Here is a 19,701-nt window from a genome sequence, read left to right as displayed (position 1 = left end):
CCATCGAGGGATTAATATATATCTTCTTCTTCTTCTTTTTTCTTTACTTTGTACCAAATCAACACGGCCAATTTGCTGTACATGCTATTTTGATATTTTATTATGTATAGTTTGTTCTTTATATTTTTATTCTTATGATGTCTATCGTCACTGTGTCTAATGCTGCTGCTACACTGCAATTTCCCAGCTTGGAATAAATAAAGTCTATCTATCTATCTATCTATCTATCTATCTATCTATCTATCTATCTATCTATCTATCTATCTATCTATCTACTTTTATACTTCTTGTTATGAAAATTAGGATTATACTGGGGTGCAGATGTTTTAACCTGTTTTAGATGTTTCCTGCTCCACCACACCTGATTCAAATGAGTGGCTCGTTATCAGGCCACTGCAGAGTTTGATGACGAGCTGATCATTTGAATCAGGTGTGGTGGAGGAGGACACATCTAAAACATGCAGGGCAGTGGTCCCAGAGGACTAGGATTGAGAAACACTGTTTTAACTCATATAGAGAGAGTGTGTGTGTGTGTGTGTCCTGTTTTTTTGCATGTCTCATCCACTTCCCTTATTTGGCATGTGTTTACTGAGGCTGGCAGGGAGAGATAATTATAAAAAAAATAGTACAAGGACAAGAGAGACAGGTTAGAGAAGTATCATTTGGTTATGAAACATAATGCTCATTACTAAGCTGACAACCAATAAAGGACGTTATGATATTAACTGTATCAGTGGGGAGGTGTCTGAGACAGGCCATTTTTAAAAAATGTATAAGAACCAACCGTTAGAGCTCCTCAAGGAGCCTTTTCTCTGTAACCCCTTTTGTGTGTTGCACTGTTAAACGCTCCTTCTTGTACAAGAATAATAAATTCAACTTAAACTTTGATACTTTGAATCCAGTCTTCCTTATTCAAGGGTTTTTCTTAAAATACTGGATAAACTAAAATAGAATATGAATGCATATTTAGTAGGTAATACTCAAGTACAAATACCCCAAAACTGTACTTCAGTATAGTGTGTGTATAGTGTGTTAGTAAATGTATTTAGTTACATTTCACCACTGGTGATATTACAAGTGAAATTCTTGCATAACGTCCTATTAAGATATACAAAAATATGTATGAATGTTCTACACACTGTACAAGTACAAGTACATTAAGTCTACTTAAAATACTTTTTATTATCAGTTGGTATAATGAACCATAAAAGTTAACCTAACCTGTGATCTGGTGTCATGGTTGTTCAATCTGATCTCAACTAAGGTGACCATGCAAGAAAAATAACCCCCAAATTCAATAGGTGAAGTAATCAAATTAATCATGTAGTTTGTAATAGATTACATTTTTTAAAAGTACTCACCATTTCCAGTAGTGTTTAAATGAATGAATAGGCAGCTTATTAGAAACAGAAAAAGATTTATTTACAAACGTATGTTACACTTATTTTTTTAAAACATTTCCCCTTTAAAATGCATTCACTTATGGCTGTGGTTCAGGTGGTACAGTAGTAATCAGAGGGTTGTAGGTTCAATTCCCAGCTACCTCGGTCTAGTCGAAGTAGCCTTGAGCAGATAATGAACCCTGATGAAGCTCCCATCAGTGTGTGAATGTGTGTGTACAGGTGATCCTTCAAATGAAAAGTGCTGTATCACTCCTGATGTGTAGTTGGCACCTTGCACCGTCAGCGTATGTGTGTGTGTGTTGTAAAAAGCTCTTTGAGTTGTCTGTAAATCAGAAAGGTGCTATATAACATATACAAGTCAATTTACAACTAAATCAAACTTAAGATAATTCAATGCTCTTGCTCTCCTGTATGCATCTTATCACGAAGAGCATAGTAAGTGCTGGCTATCATAATTATATCAGCAGTGGACCTGACCAACCATCCCCTATCATATATCAATCTACCATCATACAAACCAGACTAACATGATGGACAGAGGAGGGGGAAGGACAAGTGAGGCATGGAGGAGTACAGAGTTGCCAGTGAAGCAGTTTATACACTAACGTATTTAAATAATTCCTGTATTTTAAGTTACAAGTGACACTGCGTACCATAGTATACCTAGTATACCTCTCAAAAAGACATTATAATTCAACATACACAAAAGCAAAGGCAGTCGAGTGCTCTTCATACAAAAATAGATAAATGGTCACTGCTACTATTCAACCACATTTCCTGCTAATTGATTTAAATCAATGAATGTTTCATTCCATGTGCTGTAAATACACTACACACATCTTAAAGTCCTATAGTCACAAAAGAGTGTTAATAAGGTTAGAGCATTGTTAATATACTCATGATTACAGTGCTCTTATGTTTACAGAAATCCTGAAGACCATGAGCATGTTTGATATGTTTTGCCCTCACACTTTTATTATCCAGCCTCTACCTTCTGCTTCAGTCTATTCAAAGTTATTTAAAGGCGTAAACATCTGCTCTGAGCATGGTGAAGAACTGTCGGAGGAAATGTGTTTGCCAGAGGTTTGACGGACTGTTGACTTTGTGCGTTTATGAAAGGTTGGTGAAGGACTGCAGGGTGGGGTTATCTGGACTTCTGTGTCCTGGCTGTAAAATGTGTGTAAAGGAAGTTGTTCTTGCTTGTATGTGTGACTCGATGCTTGGCTGAAGGCCTCAGGTGTGTGGTGAATGTATGCTTGACTCAGAGCCAAGCTAAGGATCTCTGTCTTTTCCTTGTAGAAGCGCAGCTCTATGCCTCGACGTCGGGCCAACACCAACTCCCTTTGTGCCACCTGCAGCTCTTCCCCGAGTCGCCCTGGTGTCCTCTGCTCCCGTCCGAGCCAGTCCAGAGCCAAACTGCTGCGCATGTACTCACCAAGTCCTCGCTGAGAGTAATAGTTAATCACACTCTGAGGAGGAGGAAAGAACAAGCAATCGTCATGTAGCAGCAGAGATACTGATGTTGTATCAAAGTGGGCTTAAACCGGGGATAAAATATGTCTTTGGCAAGGCCTGTACCTGTCGAGAGCACTGTCGTTCCCTCAGAGCCTTCAGTGTCCCGTTCCAGTGCAACAGCTGGAAAATTGTCATCATCTCCTACAGAGGGAAAGAGAGAGGCAGAAAGTGAGTGAGAATGAGACGCACAGAGAGTGAAAGTCTCCCACAACCCCATAAGTAATGACTTAAATAACAAACCCAAACATTCAGCTCTGTATACAAAAATCTGACAAAGATAACATATTATATAGATTTTTCTTGAATCCACACCTAAACTGTGGAAGATTGGTTTGAAAGGATACTGTAAATCTTTATGCAGCAGGTAGGTTTCAACCTGTTTTATAAAACACTCACTGCCTGAACAGCTGCCTTGTGTTAAGAGCTGGTGACATTAGTGTTAAACACAGAGAGTCTATAGATTAACTTAAACTGACCTAATGAGACACAGATGGAAAATATGACACGTAAGTTGTCTTGGGTTGAAGTCCATGCTGTACCTGCCTGCCTGTTTACTCTGTTTCCTGCTCTATGCCTCTTGTTTATCTAAACTATCCGACAGCTCCTCCACTGGCTGCATATATATAAATCATATGAAGTGCTGACAGCTGCATACCATATGGCTGCATGTGCTGTGTGTGCAGAGATTTGAATGTATGTGTGTGAATGTATTTCAATATCTCTCTCTGTGTGTGTGTACATGTGGGCACTTATTGAGGTGTATTACTTGGAAGTGCTTCATCTCTATGAGCCATGCCTTAGCAGGAATGATAATGAACCCATTTCCTCCTGCTAATAGCCCTCTGTCTGGAGACATATGCTTATTTATACAAAGGTAGACATATTAGGTGTTTCATACCGTAACTCCCTGCCTGGGTTTAACTGAGAGTGAGATGGATTTGGAATAAATAGGCAAAAACAGACTTGGGGTGTAAAGCTAACAATGGAAAATGGAATTACCATCCACTGGCTGTGATTTATTATTTGTTTGGCTTGATAATTCCTTATTATGTAAAATGATAGCACTTTAATTTAGGCTTCCACAAAGACTGTTAATACAAAGAAGTTAATAGATCTTTCACATAATTCCCACATGGTTTTTAAAAGGGCTGTTACAAGATAAAAAGCCTTTTGCAAAATACCTGGAACTCCAGCATGGTTCTTCCTATGTAGGAGTGGAGCAGCAAACTGTAGGTTCCTATACTGGTGCTCGAGTCACATGCATCTTCTACAGAGACCTTTACAGAGACAACAGCACAGGTCAGTATTCATGTCAGGTCTAAACACTCTCTTGTGTCATTCCAACAGTTTGTAACAAGGTGTTTGCACTGGCTCACACTCACAGCACTATCTGTGGCCGCCTGCTGCAAACTCTGAGTGATGAACTGGGGGTTGATGCGTCGACACGGCAGCTCGTTCACAAGAGAGTTCATGAGCGCGACGCGAGCTGCGTCCCTCCGAGCTTCTGCCTGAGTCTCACACACCTGTGGATGTGGAGATGATGATCACGAGGGGGTTGAAATGTCATAAAGTGTGCAAAAAGAGAGAGGAAAGATGTGAAACTATGTCACTTTAGACAGAAATTGTGTTGACTTGAATCAGGCGCCCACTCTTAGTTCCATTCTGATGATTTTACACTAACATTACAGCTAATCATGGGATCAGGACTGAAATTACCAATGAGATTAGGACGGGAGAGGCATTCGCAGATAACCAATCACATGCCCTCTCTGAGCTTGGGACTGCTGTCTGGATCACAATGAGTCCATTGAGAGGCATTTGAACAGTACAACATCAATTTAAAACAACCTTAAAAGTGTGCGTGACTGTGTGTGTGTATCCTAATGAATGACCTTCGATTGTTGCTTGTTACTAAGCCCCTATCCCTGAATGTGAACGTACAAAAACTTGATCTGCAGGCTGTTCTACTTTATTATTTAGTTGACTCATTAAAAGCATTTCCAGATTAAAAAGTATTATACTTTGTATATATAGTAATTAATAGTTACTTTGAGACAACAAACTGTAAGTTGATGACGTGTTACATTTATACTGATCGTCCAGCACCATGACATAAACATTGCCTGGAACATGTATCTTAAAAACACTAACTTTCAGCATATTTTTAGTCAAGTATGTGTACTCACCACATGATGGTGATATTTCCAAAGTCACATGAAGTCTAGCTGCTGTAAATTCTCAATGACACAGTGCAGAACAGCACTGATGATGATAAACACACCTTATAGTTGCCAAAGCAGCTTCCTCCCGGCAGGGTGACATAGCAGATGTACGGGGGACCAGGGGACGGTGCAGACTCGTACAGCAGCAAGCTCTCTGTCTGGACGGCTGCATCCCCAACAGAACCGTTGGACTCACTGGAGGAGCCGTTCGACTGGCTCATCTGCCTCTGCTCCCAGAAGTTATGGAGCATGGCCACTACATTCACTGCACACATATGATAAGGACACAACAGAAAGTAAACAGTTTGAAAGGAGTTATGCATTTCACCAACTTTTAAGATGGAAAACATTATGGTAACTCATCTCACACTGAGAAAACCTGTGAGAATATATAAATATACAAGCCAGACATCTGTAAATCAGTATTCCCAGACAGTGTTTATTTAAGTAGTATTAGGAGCTGTTACTACCTCTTACACAAATCAGCATTTTGTAACCCCTTAAGCTTTTTCTGACCCTGAAACAGGTTTAAACATTTCCTGTGTCCTTCACTGTGTGCCAAACAGTTCACTGCAGCTCAGTCGATGGCAGCAGGGATATCTTTATGACACTTGCTGGATGCATATTTCGCAGGAATATAAAATTAATTGTTTGTTTTTGTATTATTTTAATGCAGGTCCAGTTCAGTCTTAAACACAGTAATACATTATAAGAATTAAGTTTGATCTAAAACAAAGATATGGTAATTTCCTATTGAAACTAACAGAAAGTTCCTCAGTTACTCACAGTCTTTGGTGCTGGTGTCAGTCTCACTCTGTGACAGGTAAGACATGATGCTCTCCTCCACTTTGACTTTACTCATCCTCATCCAGCGTTTACTTCCACAGCTGCCTCAAACACATTTTGTCCACTTGTTTACATCAAAACAACACTCATGATAGCTAGAAATGAGCCACCACCACCGTCATCACAGTTCAGGATGGGGACATCAAGAGGAATAAACTCAAAATGTGAACGCCACTCCTAAACTCCCTTTCCCCACCTCCTAAATTCCCTTCCTCCCCTCCTTTTCTCCTGTGTGAACATCTCATCAGGGTTACTCTTTTGAAGCAGACCACCTTTGTCACCCTTGCTGCCAATTAGCTTTAGAGGGCCCCTCACTCTTTCTACACATGCACACACACACACAGAGGTGCAGGGCTGGAATGTCGAGCTCCTCCCCTCAGGCTGTGCAGCTGGCTAATCCCTGAACAGAGCCGGACAGTCAAAGGCCTGCACGAAGTTGGCAAGTTGCTCCACAGACAGCACAAGGCACCATCATCAAGTAACAGGAAAAATATGAATACCTCTGGAAAGTCTGGAATGTTACTGGGTGCTTCTTTATCCATGAAGTACCCTCAGAATCCAGAGATGGTCTTAACCAACATGTAAGATGAGTGGGGGTGGGATATTTTTTGACTTCACATACTAATTTGAGGCCATGGAGCCCAGGGCCTGAGCTCCATTCACTCACTTCAATATGAATAGCCATTGTTCAAGTCTGAATTCACCCACTCTCTGAAAGAGTTTTACACAAATGAACCAAATTCTGAGAAAGAAGTTGTTTCTTAGCTCCCAAGTCTCTCTGCTCCTTCATCTCTTACTCTTTATTGAGTTGCGTCTGTAAGACAGAGAGGAGTATGAGTGTCTGTTTCTTCCACCTTTTCACGTCGAACGTACTGGTGTGTTCTGGAGCATGTATGTTCCCACATGCTTGTGTCAGTCTCTACTCTTTTGATTGGTTGCTGGGAGGGTGGAGGCAGCGATCTTTCCAAATTACCATAAGAGTTGGGAGACCTTTGAACCACGGGATTTAGCATAAATAAAGGCTCGCCGTGAACTTGCATTCTGCTTGAATCTTAAATCCACACGAACATTAATCACTTCAGACAGCATTTACCCAGGCCTGGAGTGCATGTAAAACTACAATAACAAAAGTTAACATGTTTCTGTCTTTGTAGTTATTGTGGAGGTCGATGTGAGAGTACCAATTACAAAGAATTTGCTCACTTGACTAGCAAACATGTAAAGAAAAAAAAAACAATAACACACTTCAATGATATTTAAAATGTTTTAATTATCAAATCATACAGCTTCATTATATTAAAGCAGTCGATATTTACATTAGGCTGTATGTTGAACATGACAGTTCACTGCAGTTCAAATAGAAAAGTAGTTACAGGTTTCGTCATTCTTCTTGTGTATGAAACAGTTGAGTTGTTGCACAGATTCTCTCTTGTTGAGCTTTTCCATTGTGTTTTCAATCAAGGAGCAGAAAAACCACACAGCATGTTAACCAAATAAAAAGGCATGTTGACATGAATTCTGTCTGTCCATCAGTGTATAGTCCCATTTATCCCCAGAAAGAGGCGCTATCCATGCTGGACTTGATGTTATTTTGGTTGTCTCTCCTGGATTGGGTCACCAAATTGGCCTCTCCCTTCTGCAGACGTCTCCTCTGCGCTGCCTTCTGCTGTTTGGTGAGCTGCCTCCGCACCTTCTGACGGACTACCTCCTGCAAGACAAACAAAAACAATGACAGCAGGGTGCTACAGACGACTGTACGCTCTGTCTGTCTCTACAAGGCAGGCACAACAGTATGTAGACATGTTGGCTCTACTACAAGTCCCCCATCACATTCTTTGATAAACTGTAGCATATGGAAGCTCTTTAGCAACACCTACAGGACTAATCCAGCTTTGGTTCAAAACTCTGTACTAGGATTGCTGCAATCTGCTGAAATGTCCATTTTATCACACTTTGGAGTGATTACCTCAGTCAGAGTGTTTGTATTTTCATCTTGACCCTTGTGTAGTATAGTGCAGACAGCTGTGTGTGTCTATTTTACTTACTGGTGGTATGGTAGAGCAGCTTGCTATGCTGCCCATTGTGCCCTCACTGTCTGTCCTCGTCCTCCTGTGTTCTGCCATGTGTAGAAGACTGTCTGAGTCTCTGTAGGAGAAAAAAAGTAAGAAAAGTAAAAAGTACTGAAAAGTATTTGTTGGCTCTGTACCACAGCTGCAGGGGGACATCTATCTAAATCTCATCTAATGTGCTTCTTAATGGATTTTGGCTTATGTTCCATTTAGTTTACCTGAAGGGTTTGAACTCTTTGTTGGAGGTAGAAAGGTCTGCCAGCTCTGGACACTCGTCCTCTGCCTCGTTCAATTCCGCCTCTAAGTCCTTTTCTGTCTCTTCATCAGTTTTAGTAGGAGGTTCTGTCTCAGTCTCTTTTTGTTCTTCCTCTTTTTCACCCTTGTCGTCCTCATCTTGTACGTCTGCATGCGTGTCGCTGACTTTCAGACCTTCCAGTTCCAGCATCGCGTGCTTATATTCCTCCATGTCCAAGCTCTCTTCTTCTTTCTCTGCTTCCTCGTCTGTTGCCTCTTCGTCGTCGCTCTCCTCCTCCTCGTCATCTTCCTCTCCCTCGGGTCCAGCTGGATGTAGCAGTTCACAATCTTTCTCCAGATCTTTGGTGAAGCCACTAGCTGAGACTTCGACATCTAGAGAATAAGATCGCCTGTAGGAATAAACAATGACAACCAAGAGACCATGTAAGAATTACTTTCCACCTCAGACGTTAAAATAAATGTAGAAAAGCAACAGATTTAACAATGAAAATATTAATTTTCTAAATCAAGATGTTGAATTGCATAGCACAGAGCAGACAACCATTTCCTTGGTTGCACTAAAAAACATTTTTCATTTTATTTTAGGATTTGTATCGCATAATTTAAACATAAGTGTGTAGTCACCTGATGTCTTTGAAGGTTGGGAAGAGCTCGCTCTCATAATTATATCGTTTTGCAAAAAAATCTCTGATACATTTGACGTCTCTGTCAAAATACCTGTAAACAAAGTTTGAAAAAAACAAACAACAGATTAGGTTATTTTGTTTGCTTTCTTATTTTTAAGTATTTGCTAATTTATTCATAATATAACAGAGACACCAACCATTCAGCATTAGTATGTGAGGTGGACACCATCTGAGGGAAGTCGATCATAGTTATGTGGTCCTGGTCATCCAACATAAGGTTAAACTCGTTAAAGTCTCCATGAATCAGGCCGTGATTGGCCAGTTTGACTATCAGCTCCATGAACTCACTGTACAGGGCTGATGGATCCTGCAGCTCATGCACCTGACACCTGTAAGAGTGAGAAAACACACACACATATATGTAAAAGAAACACAGGAAGAGTGTAGTGTTGTAATATCTACAGTAAGAAAGAAGGATGGCTTGTTTACATACAGCGGATATCCATTGATGAGCTCCATCACTACAGCATGTCTGTTGTAGTCCACAGGTTTGGGAACGGGAAACCCTCGATCATACAATGCCTGAAATATTAGGAGGTGACTCAAAACACGCATCACACAAAACTGGACACGCACTGAACATCTTATGAATTGCTGGTGATATTTTCCTTCTGTTTCGAGTTACCTTCATGTAGACATACTCCTTCATGGCGGAAAGGCGAGAGAGGTAGAGCCAGGACATGTTCTTCCTGTGTTGGTGGTAATCTCTCTTGTTCTTCAGGTTCCTGAAGGAGGTACGACCCAATCTGTGAAGCTTCAGGGCATACTGCTCCCCATTTGGACTTGCCACAATATATATGTCTACAGGGAGTGAACACAAAGAAATATTGGTACCGAGATGAGGAATTTATGTCTAAATATCGAACACTTTATGACTTTATGTACTGTACATATCAATAAAAAATGATGTTTCTTACCTGACTCTTTACCCACACCCATCTGGTTGCCAACTGAAATTATCACTTCCCTGGAGCACAAGGTCTTCAGAGCCAAGTAGTCATATCCTCCATAGTTCAACCTGTAGCCCTGCACAGCTGAAATACACGGGCCACATTATAAACATCGCCTGCATGTACCATCTTTACCAGGACTAGTGACACTCAGCATGCATGTCTGTGTGTTTTCTTACTCTTGGTGCGTTCGTAGACCACGAGTTTGTGCTTGACGAGCTCTCTGAGGATCTTGTTGCAGCCGCCGTGTTTGAGGCTAGCGATGGAGGACAGGAGACTCACTGGGACAATCTCATGGTTCTTCATCCCCATTTCAACCTGTGTGAAGGGAGGTTAACACACATAATCGGATCATTAAGAGTGCTGAAGATGAAAGATGATTTGACATGGAAAAAAGGCACTGCCTGACAAAGTCATGGTCTGGGATTTTGGTTGTAGTAATATGATGATATTTAGTTAGCAGTTCACTTTTTGTGTTACTATGCAGCTCAGCAAGGAACAAACAAATTAATCTGTATGTAAGATATTTACTAGAATTGTCTAACACAGAGCTTCAGCTTAACACAGAATAAGGACTGTGGTCTAACACAGAGCTTCAGCTTAACACAGAATAAGGACTGTGGATTTTTTGTCTCCAATTACGGCAATTTAAGTCTCTTCCAACACAAATTGACATCGTGGATTTACAGCAGCTGGCATTCCTATTGTTGCATTACTGCCAGGTCTTCACTCATCCATTGTGTTATAAAAAATTAGGAGTATACTGGAGTGCAGATGTTTTAACTCTTATAGGGAGTGTGTGTGTTTTCTGTTCTTTGCATATCTCATCCACTCCCTTTATCTGGCAGGTGTTTACTGAGGCTGGTAGGAAGAGATGACTAAAAAATAGTTTAAGGACAAGAGAGAACGGTTAGGGGAAGTGCCATTTTGGACAAGAAACACAATGTTCGTTACTAAGCGGAAAACCAAAAAAGGAAATTGTTAGTGGGGAGATGTTCGAGACAGCTCATTTTGAGAAAATTGTATAAGAACCAACTGATAATGCTCCTCAGGGAGCCTTTCCTCTTTAACCTCTTTAGTGTGTTGCATTGTTAAACGCTCCTTCTTGTACAAGAATAATACATTCAACTTAAACTTTGATATTTTGAATCCAGTCCTCCTTATTCAAGGGTTTTTCTTTAAAAATTCTCGTAATACACTGTTTCTTAATCAATTGCAGTTACTTTACACCTAAATATCTCTAATTTCCTCCTTTCCCTGGAGCACATCTCTGATCCCAACTTTCCACTCCTCCAAACTTCTATAGACTTGAAATCACTGCCCTTATTTCTGTCATATGTCACATTTACTGCAGATGAACACATGTTCTCCTTTCTCAGCAGTGATTGTAGTTCTGGATGCTTGTCTATAGTAAAAAAAAAAAAAAAGTGTGATGTTCAAGTTATGACCTATTCCTGATCCTAATCCTAATTACTTGCACTATTTATCAAACCTTCTACATTATTTGTACTCTAGGTAAGTGTCTCCGTTTTGTCCCATTGACTGTTTGATTATTTCCCTCTGATTTACAGCTTATACCAAACACACATTCACATAACATGCGTGTTTTTTACCGTAATAAGCAGCTGACACATCTGCTTTATGTGCGCACTGTAACGTGAGCTCACGTTAGCTGCTATAGTGACAAGCCGACTAAAGCTCGCCTAGCACGGGTTAGATCAGAGCCAACTTACCGCCGTGAGGACGCGGAAATCATCCCGAGATAAGTATCTCAACACCACGACGTTCAGCTTCCCCATGTCTCCACAAAGTGTCTGTGTGTTTGAAATATTACTGCTGCCACTTTTAGTAAACACACGTGCAAGGCAGGGCGGAAGCTCGAGGGAACATAGACTACGTCACTTCAGTTTTACGCGTAACGTCACCTTGACGCACCAAATACGTGAAACCTACAATAACAATAACAACAACAATAACAACAACAGACAGGAGTTAATGTCAACAAAGAGTGTAGTTCATTCATGGAAATGTAAGATTAGGACCATAGACTATATACAACACACAGCATTAGCCTCATATATACAATAGGCCACTTACTACCACCTGGTGGTAAACAGGTGAAATGACGTACACACTTTCCATTAACAGGGGTGTCCAAAGTACGGCCCGGGGACCAGAATCAGAAATACTTTATTAATCCCGCAGGGAAATTGTTTTTGTTACAGTAGCTCCCAAACAGTAAGTGAGATAGTAAGAAAACAATAGCAAGAAAACAAAACTTTAACAATGTACACCTATACGATATCCTATTTTAACACTATATACACATGTATAAATAGATAAAACCAGTAACAGTAAAATAAACAAACCAAGTAGAACAGTGAACTATGCAATATATAAATCTAAAATCTTATAAAGAATTTAGTCTTTGAGAGACTGTACAGAGAATACACTGATTGTTTAAAGTGCAGTATGCATGCATGAGAAAATTGCACTTATTTATTGCACAAGCCAGTTCGATAGCTAAAAAACTTGTGTGTGATATTTTGAGGGAGGAGTTGTACAGACTGATGCTCACAGGCAGGAAAGACTTCTTGTGTCTCTCTGTGGAGCATCTTGGTGCCAGCAGTCTCTGGCTGAAGGTGCTCCTGAAGTCTGTCCAGCACCTCATGGAGTGGGTGGGAGTCATAGTCCAAGATAGCCCGCACCTTAGATAGCATCCTCCTTTCCAACATCACAGTCAGCGAGTCCATCTGCACCCCCACAACATCACTGGCCTTATGAACAAGTCAGTTTGTCACGGCCCTTCATTTTTATAATATAATATCTATGGCCTGCTTGGATTGTCAGATACTGTATGGCTGGAAGAATTGGCTTTTTTTTGGTTGACATAATGAAGCATTTGAACCTTTAAGGACATAACTGCTGGTGTTATATGTCTGTAGATGTGACATAAATATTACTTTCTGAATGATTTTTGTTAAAGACAAGAGCAAGAGTGAGAGTTTTAAACTTCAATGTTAACAGACTTGTGTTACTTGTGTTACTTATAATAAGTCATGTTTAAAATGAACATGAAGTTAAGATTTGTATCAACTTCATGCAAGTTTAAAGTATTTCATATTATTCTTTGTTATCTGACTTCAGATGTGAAAGAAAGGAAGAACTGGTTTTTAGATTTGTTCACGCCTGATTGCTTTAGATTATTTAGACTATGATTATTGTGACAATGAAAACAAAATTGTTACAGAAGAGTGCATTTGTATGAAACTTTTATTGGTAATTTTTTTGTTTTTAAAATGTTACTATTGGCTCCCAGGCATCTTTACATTGTCAAATCTGGCCCTTTTTAAAATAAGTTTTGACTATCTATCTATCTATCTATCTATCTATCTATCTATCTATCTATCTATCTATCTATCTATCTATCTATCTATCTATCTATCTATCTATCTATCTAGTGTTGTAGGGTAATCCTCTTTTTCCAACTTCCAGTTCTCTGTTTTAACACCGGCAATTTGTTATTTCGCACCTGTGAGCTGTGAGTAGCTCCTCCATTTAATTTCTGCATCACATTATGATAAATTAGTGTCACTCAGCTGTCCCAAAAGTGAAGTGTTTTTATTTTACATCGTGACTTTTTTTTTTTGAGTATGCTTAATTTCTGTCCCCCCTTTTTCACTGTGGACCGACTACATATTCAGAAGCTTTTTAGCATTACTGTGCAGTATGGAAATGAGATACAGCTACAGTCAAATATGAAAGCCCCTACCCATTGTACTCCCACGCAGGTGTTTTCACTTGATGCCTGATTAGACCTCTTAGCGTTACCGTGTAGAAACTGTACATGATTGACATCCTCCTCACTCTCTTTATATTGCCCCATTAAGGTGAGGCAATGTACACCTTTTAAGTCGGTGCATAGATTCTGGTATTTCCCTGCACTGCTTCACCCAACTTCAACCTGAGAGAAGGCCTAATCAGTAATCAGAGTAACTGAAAACACATGTGTGGGTGTGCAGGGTCTTTTAACCAAACATAATAGCACCAATGGCAAAAAACAAAAAACAAAATAAAAAATATGGGGACATTTTGCTTAACAATGCACTTATAAGCATCAGTTGTTTTTCTGATCTAATTCTTAGTAAACAACATGGATATTGTCCAAAAATCTAGTGTAAATGAAACGCAAATGACAAATGATAGGCATGCGTTGTTGGCTGCAAGGGTTGTGCAGCATTTCTTTATTGTGACTGCTGAATAGGCATTTTTCACAGAAACACAGGCGTGAATAAAAAAATGAATGATGGCTTAATTTCACGTAGCTGCATGAGTTTCAGGGGTGCTGTGAACAAGGCTTATGAATGTAAATGAGTTGTGGAGTGTATAGGATACAAGTATCAGGGGTTTGTTGTGTGGAAGTTTGAACTTTTGAATTTATCCCATGGTTGGTTCATCTATTGACTTTTGTGTTGTTTTATTGTTTATCATGATAGATCAGCAGTGCTGTGACTCCTAAACGAGTTTCCCCACAGGGCCAATAAAGTATACAATATTGTACCGTAAAATGAAAGAAATATATCTAAAGTGACGCTACAGGAAACACTGCATCATCCCAGTGAAATCTGGAGGTCAGGTGTGTGTGTGTGTGTGTGTGTGTGTGTTAGAGAGAGAGGGTGTTAAACAGAGATTTACTGGCAGGTTTCTGTTGCCATAGCAGCTGGATTCTGTGCATTCCACGGCCAGGTAGGCTCTAAACAGAGGGAGAGTGTGTAGATGTGTGTGTGTTTATTCAGGACTGCCCTGTGACAGACACCACTCTGTTCTGCTCCAACACACACACATACACACATGCACACACACACACACACACACACGCACACACACATATATATAGGGTGTTGACTCAGTGGAATTCCTCCATTGGTTTATTTAACATTCTGTGGCTCAGCAAGTGCCTGTGTCCAAAGAGAGGCCAGGCATGCTATGTGATTAAACGTACATGTGCACAAATTAAAAAAGACCTTTGTGTGATATAACCGTAGAGCCCTCAAATTGAATTGGCTCCTTTATTAGTAATTAATTCACTCCAAAACATTGTAAGTTTATTACCGAAGACAGATGGACACGTGTGCAGAGGGCAGGAGTGAGAACATGAGCTCTGTGTGAGTCACTCTGTGTCTGTAAGTGCTTTGCAGGTCTCATGAGCGTTCAAACAGTTCTTCACACTCTCGGCCCTGCGTCATGGCTGTTTTCTGTGTCTGTGACCATTCAGTGCTCCTGTCTGTTAACTGTGTCACTACAGCGTGCATTAACAGCTCCAGCAGGTGTGTCTTAAGTAGTAAAATACACATCTGTACCCTCTTTATACGCAAGTGTGGAACAAAATAGCAGTGACACATAATGCAGTCGAAAACAACACCACAAACAGGACCACAGAGCTGAAGAGGCATGTTTGCATCACAGAATATACAGAAATTAGAAAGCTTTAAGAAGTTAGTATGTATTGCAGGGCTATTACAGTAGAGTGTATTAGATTAGGACACATTTACTCATAGAGTAAGTTGATTAATAGATGAATAAAATTAAGTAAAAACATTTTTGATTGTCAATTTAATAACAGTTTAAAAACAAAACAAAAATGTCTTTGTAATTCTTAATTTAAAAGCTAGATGGCACTGTGACACTGGTAGATTCCTGTAGCTGCTTCACTCCTGTCTGTCTTTTGTCTCATATGAACCTTTGTTGTGTCTGTTTTAAGTGATGAAACTGTTTTCCTTCTGTTATGTGCACCTGGTCTATTGTTTGATCTGTAGTGTCTTTGTGATATTAGGCAGATGTAGAGTTCCTAACAGCTTAGGTTGAGTGTAACATTGTTGGCTGTTTAACCTCTGGATTTTTTTATGTCACCATACTGTTCTGTCTCACATTGTCAAATAAAACATAGATGTTATTCAGCAACATGACAGGAAACATGGCTGGAAATTCCCACTAATAACTCCCCTAAAAACTAATGACAGATGACATATCATTTAATTGATCTTTTCAATAAATGCAATCAATCCAGCAGACCTCACCAGAGCACATGCTTTTAAAAGCAAAGGAATGTATAAGAAGAATGAACAGTCAGTTTACTGTTTACTACATGGTACACTAGTTATTTTGACTCTTAATAAGCTACTTGTTGTGAAATTGTCAGGACACACATTTGTGTTTGATCCTCATACATATTTTCCAGTTCATCTTTATTTTCATCATTCCATGCTGAAGGCAAATGGTAGCACATGATAACAGTCTACCTTAATTGGATAGTAATAACAGAACAACTCTGATTAGATTATCATATCATCCTGTAACTCAATTTCTCATAGGAATTTTTCTGATATTCTGCTGCTGCCATAGCATGACTACTTTTATATATAATTTGTATATAATGTGATTTTTGTCGGTATGCTCTGTATACTCGCCACATCTATTGCATGTCTGTCCATCCTCAGAGAGGGTTTTTGTTGTTCCGTCCGTTTATTTTCCTGTTAAAAGTGTTATTTCTGGGAGTTTTTCCTTACTGGAACTCAAGGTCTGAGGACAGAGGGTGTTGAATGCTGTAAAGATTGCAAAGCCCCCCGAGGCAAACTGTGATTTGTGATATTAGGCTACATAAACAAAATTTAACTTGACTTGATATGATGTTTTAGTGGTTTGGAGTGTGTGGATACGTGACTGATTTGGCCGATAGGCTGAATGTGTTCTCTACTGATAAAACTTATGGTTTTCTCCACTGGCTCTCAGCAGCTGCAGATTGAGAGTCTCAAGGCAGAATTTCTTGTTAAACAGCCAATGACAGACAGGCGCAGTCGTCTGTTTCACTGAGTCTGGACAGTTACACACAAGCACACACCAGGGTGACCGATAGTGTGTTAGCTGAGCAGGGCCGGGAGTATAGAGGGAGAGTGTGGACCCGCCTGTGTGTGGAATTATCTGGAACGTGGCGGAACGGCCATTCCTGCATGCGTGTGCACATGAGCATGCACACATACACACACACATACACATTCACTAACACACAGTGAGATAGTGTCTTCTTTCCAGATGTGTGTGTGAGGAACCTTTTTTTGCCATGCTTCACCACAAAGCAGCTCTCTCTTCAGTCCTCATACCATTCCATCTTTCTCTCCTTCATCTCCCTTTTTTCTTCACCCCGGGTCCCAGCTTCATAGAATTTAAATCATCCGATTAAAATGTAGCCAAAATGTTCGGAGACACGTTCACCTTGAACTTGTGTGTTTATGTGAGCACTCTTTTCATTGTTTAAAATGTGATGACCCCATCCACTTTCTGTGTGTAGAGAGCTGAATATCCTCAATGGACCTGCAGTAAATCAGGATCCTTTGATTAGAAATTAATGAGCCTCTCGTTATGGTAAGATGAAAGGAAGAGCTGGATAGGTTAAAGTGATGAAAGGACCATTGCAGCACTGACTGAAGTGAAGTGATCGCTCCATTTGATGTACATAGTGTATCAATGCTATCAGCCCTTCCCCCTATTATTTCATTCACATGAATAAATAAATTAAATTTAATGTTTTAATAATGCACGAAAGCTTAAAAGTCGTAGCACCCCTGACATGTATGTAGCTATCTTACAAAAATTGGTGATTGTATAGTGTATAGTATATAATAGTATATTTTTAGTTTGTCTGTGTCAGTACCATCTCTTGGTGTTTGAATTTCCTTTACTGCGCTGTTGCAAAGTGACTGTAGGGACCACGGGAGACTAGCCCCCATCAGCCCACAGAGGATGTCTGCTTCACAAACAGGCACGAGCAACTTGTGATGGTAATACACACACACATGCACACGCACACACACACACACCTAAGCACCCACTCACAGTGTCAGGCTGTTAAATTGCTTTCTTGTTGTTTTCCAGCGCTAAGCTTCAGGGAGAGAATGCTAAATTGAGGCAGGAATTGGAGAAGCTTAGGTAGGTTTCCAACAACAAGTGTGGGCTTTGTTCCTAGGGTATCATCGCTGTGCCTTTAGCCAGCTGCTGTGTGTTTGGAAACATCAAATTTGATTAGATTAGAGCAGAGGAGAGGAGATCTACTTACTCTGCCTGTTCTGCTGCAAGTCTCCTAAACAATAATCTGCTCTCAGGTGCTGGTACAAGAAGCAAGTAAACGAGGGGCCTGCGGAGAAATATGAGGAGCGAAGGCATAACCTGTTCCAAGCCCAGCTGATACAGCTTGAGAGACAGGTACACACAAATACACACATACATGAGACTATTTGTCTCTATTAACCAAATAGGTTCCTCTTTCTGAATATTTAGCTTTCATATACAGTATGTTGTAGTGTGGGTGTGGAGAAAGCCACACAATGAGGTGCAGAGACATCATAAATAAAGTGAATATTGCAGCTAAATTCCAGAGAATATTTTGGCACAGACTGTATGCAGGATATGTAAATGTGCATTGTTTGATGTGTATGGATGCACATCAGTTTATGTCAGCGCATAGATTTAACTCCTTCTCATACTGTTTTTGTATGTTTATGTTGATCTGCCTGTGTGTATTTACTCTCATAGTAAGTGATGTGTTATTTAGCATGAGCTGGCTGAATTGTACTCCACTGTCAAGCAGACAGGTTGGCACTTCACAGGAATAACAAAGCACTGGGAGTGCAGGTTTGCATAGAGATAAGACTGGTTAGCAGGACAGTGTGTACTGTACTTAAAATTGTGTGCATTTGTTATTTCTAAACGCACTGTGTGGGCTGCTTACATCAAGCCTCATTATATGATGTCTGTAGAGATCTGTGTGTGCATAACCAGCAAGCTGGACTTCCCTTTTAGAGTCAGTGGCACATGTCCAACCACTCAAAGTGTTAGTAATAATGATTTTTTTTTTATACGGCTGAGGTCATAATGTCATTAAGTAAATGGGGAGTGTGTTAGTGGGGTTGTTCTTCTTGCATCTCTTGAATTTTTCAGCTTCAGAGTGGGGACATTGCAAAGTGTTTTGCTAGTTCTCAAATCTTTTTAGTCGCTTATCTAAAGTAGTGGGTTTAGGGCTTTAAAAAAGGGTTTGCTGAAACTGTTTCATGCAATAACTTCTTTCAGTCTAGACATCATTGAGACTCCAGGAAGTCACATATCAACTGTGAAAACCACAAATTGATGTTTTTACCTCTCTGTTTTTGTAGGGATTAAACAAACAAGATATAATACAATATCAGAGTCAGAATCACTTTATTTGCCAGGTGTGTGTACACACACAAGGAATTCGACTCCTGTTACACTTTGCTCTCAGTTGTACGTACAGGTATAGACATAAGTAGAGTTAAAAGACAAGGGACACACCAGGTACATGTAAACATAAACATAAAATAACTATATACATATTAAAAAGGTGCATATATATATGCATACATATAAATATGTGTATCTATTTATATCTATAAACAACAACAATAACATTTGTACACTAGACTGGGACTAGTGATAGTGCAACAGAATTCGACTGGTTGTTAGGTGGGTATGACAAATATACATATATTTGCGCAGCAAGCTAAATGTAAACAGTGAGGATAAATAAATTATAATGTATATTATTGAGCTTTAGATGTGCTAGTAGGCAGATTATTATTGACAGATTCGGTGTAGCTGTTGACCCCCCTGCTAAACTACGCCATATTTGACAGACATAACAGTTATGTCAATCTTCTCCTCTAACTCGAGAAAGCAAATCAGGGTAT

At 39.9% G+C, this 19,701-nt stretch overlaps 2 protein-coding genes across 2 annotated transcripts; both read right to left on the bottom strand.

Moving 5' to 3' along the window:
- Nucleotides 1–1,450: 1,450 nt before the first annotated feature.
- Nucleotides 1,451–6,230, bottom strand: LOC104921218 (protein limb expression 1). The gene is made up of 6 exons (XM_010733684.3): nucleotides 5,927–6,230; nucleotides 5,200–5,405; nucleotides 4,301–4,441; nucleotides 4,100–4,195; nucleotides 2,982–3,059; nucleotides 1,451–2,872 (listed from the first exon to the last, which is right to left on the bottom strand). The coding sequence occupies exons 1-6, from the start codon at nucleotides 6,006–6,008 to the stop codon at nucleotides 2,408–2,410; spliced, it is 1,068 nt and encodes a 355-aa protein (XP_010731986.3). The 5' UTR covers nucleotides 6,009–6,230; the 3' UTR covers nucleotides 1,451–2,407.
- A 1,006-nt stretch (nucleotides 6,231–7,236) lies between these two features.
- On the bottom strand, nucleotides 7,237–11,846 carry riok2 (RIO kinase 2 (yeast)). Its single transcript, XM_010733683.3, has 10 exons — nucleotides 11,680–11,846; nucleotides 10,126–10,264; nucleotides 9,914–10,030; nucleotides 9,622–9,797; nucleotides 9,430–9,518; nucleotides 9,134–9,325; nucleotides 8,935–9,027; nucleotides 8,274–8,699; nucleotides 8,032–8,131; nucleotides 7,237–7,694 (listed from the first exon to the last, which is right to left on the bottom strand). The coding sequence occupies exons 1-10, from the start codon at nucleotides 11,743–11,745 to the stop codon at nucleotides 7,533–7,535; spliced, it is 1,560 nt and encodes a 519-aa protein (XP_010731985.3). The 5' UTR covers nucleotides 11,746–11,846; the 3' UTR covers nucleotides 7,237–7,532.
- Between the last annotated feature and the right edge of the window lie 7,855 nt (nucleotides 11,847–19,701).

This window comes from Larimichthys crocea, chromosome III (assembly GCF_000972845.2).
Source record: "Larimichthys crocea isolate SSNF chromosome III, L_crocea_2.0, whole genome shotgun sequence".
Classification (NCBI taxonomy): Eukaryota; Metazoa; Chordata; class Actinopteri; family Sciaenidae; genus Larimichthys; species Larimichthys crocea.
Note: the sequence above shows the minus strand (reverse complement) of the source record. Positions and strands in the feature narration are given on the sequence as shown.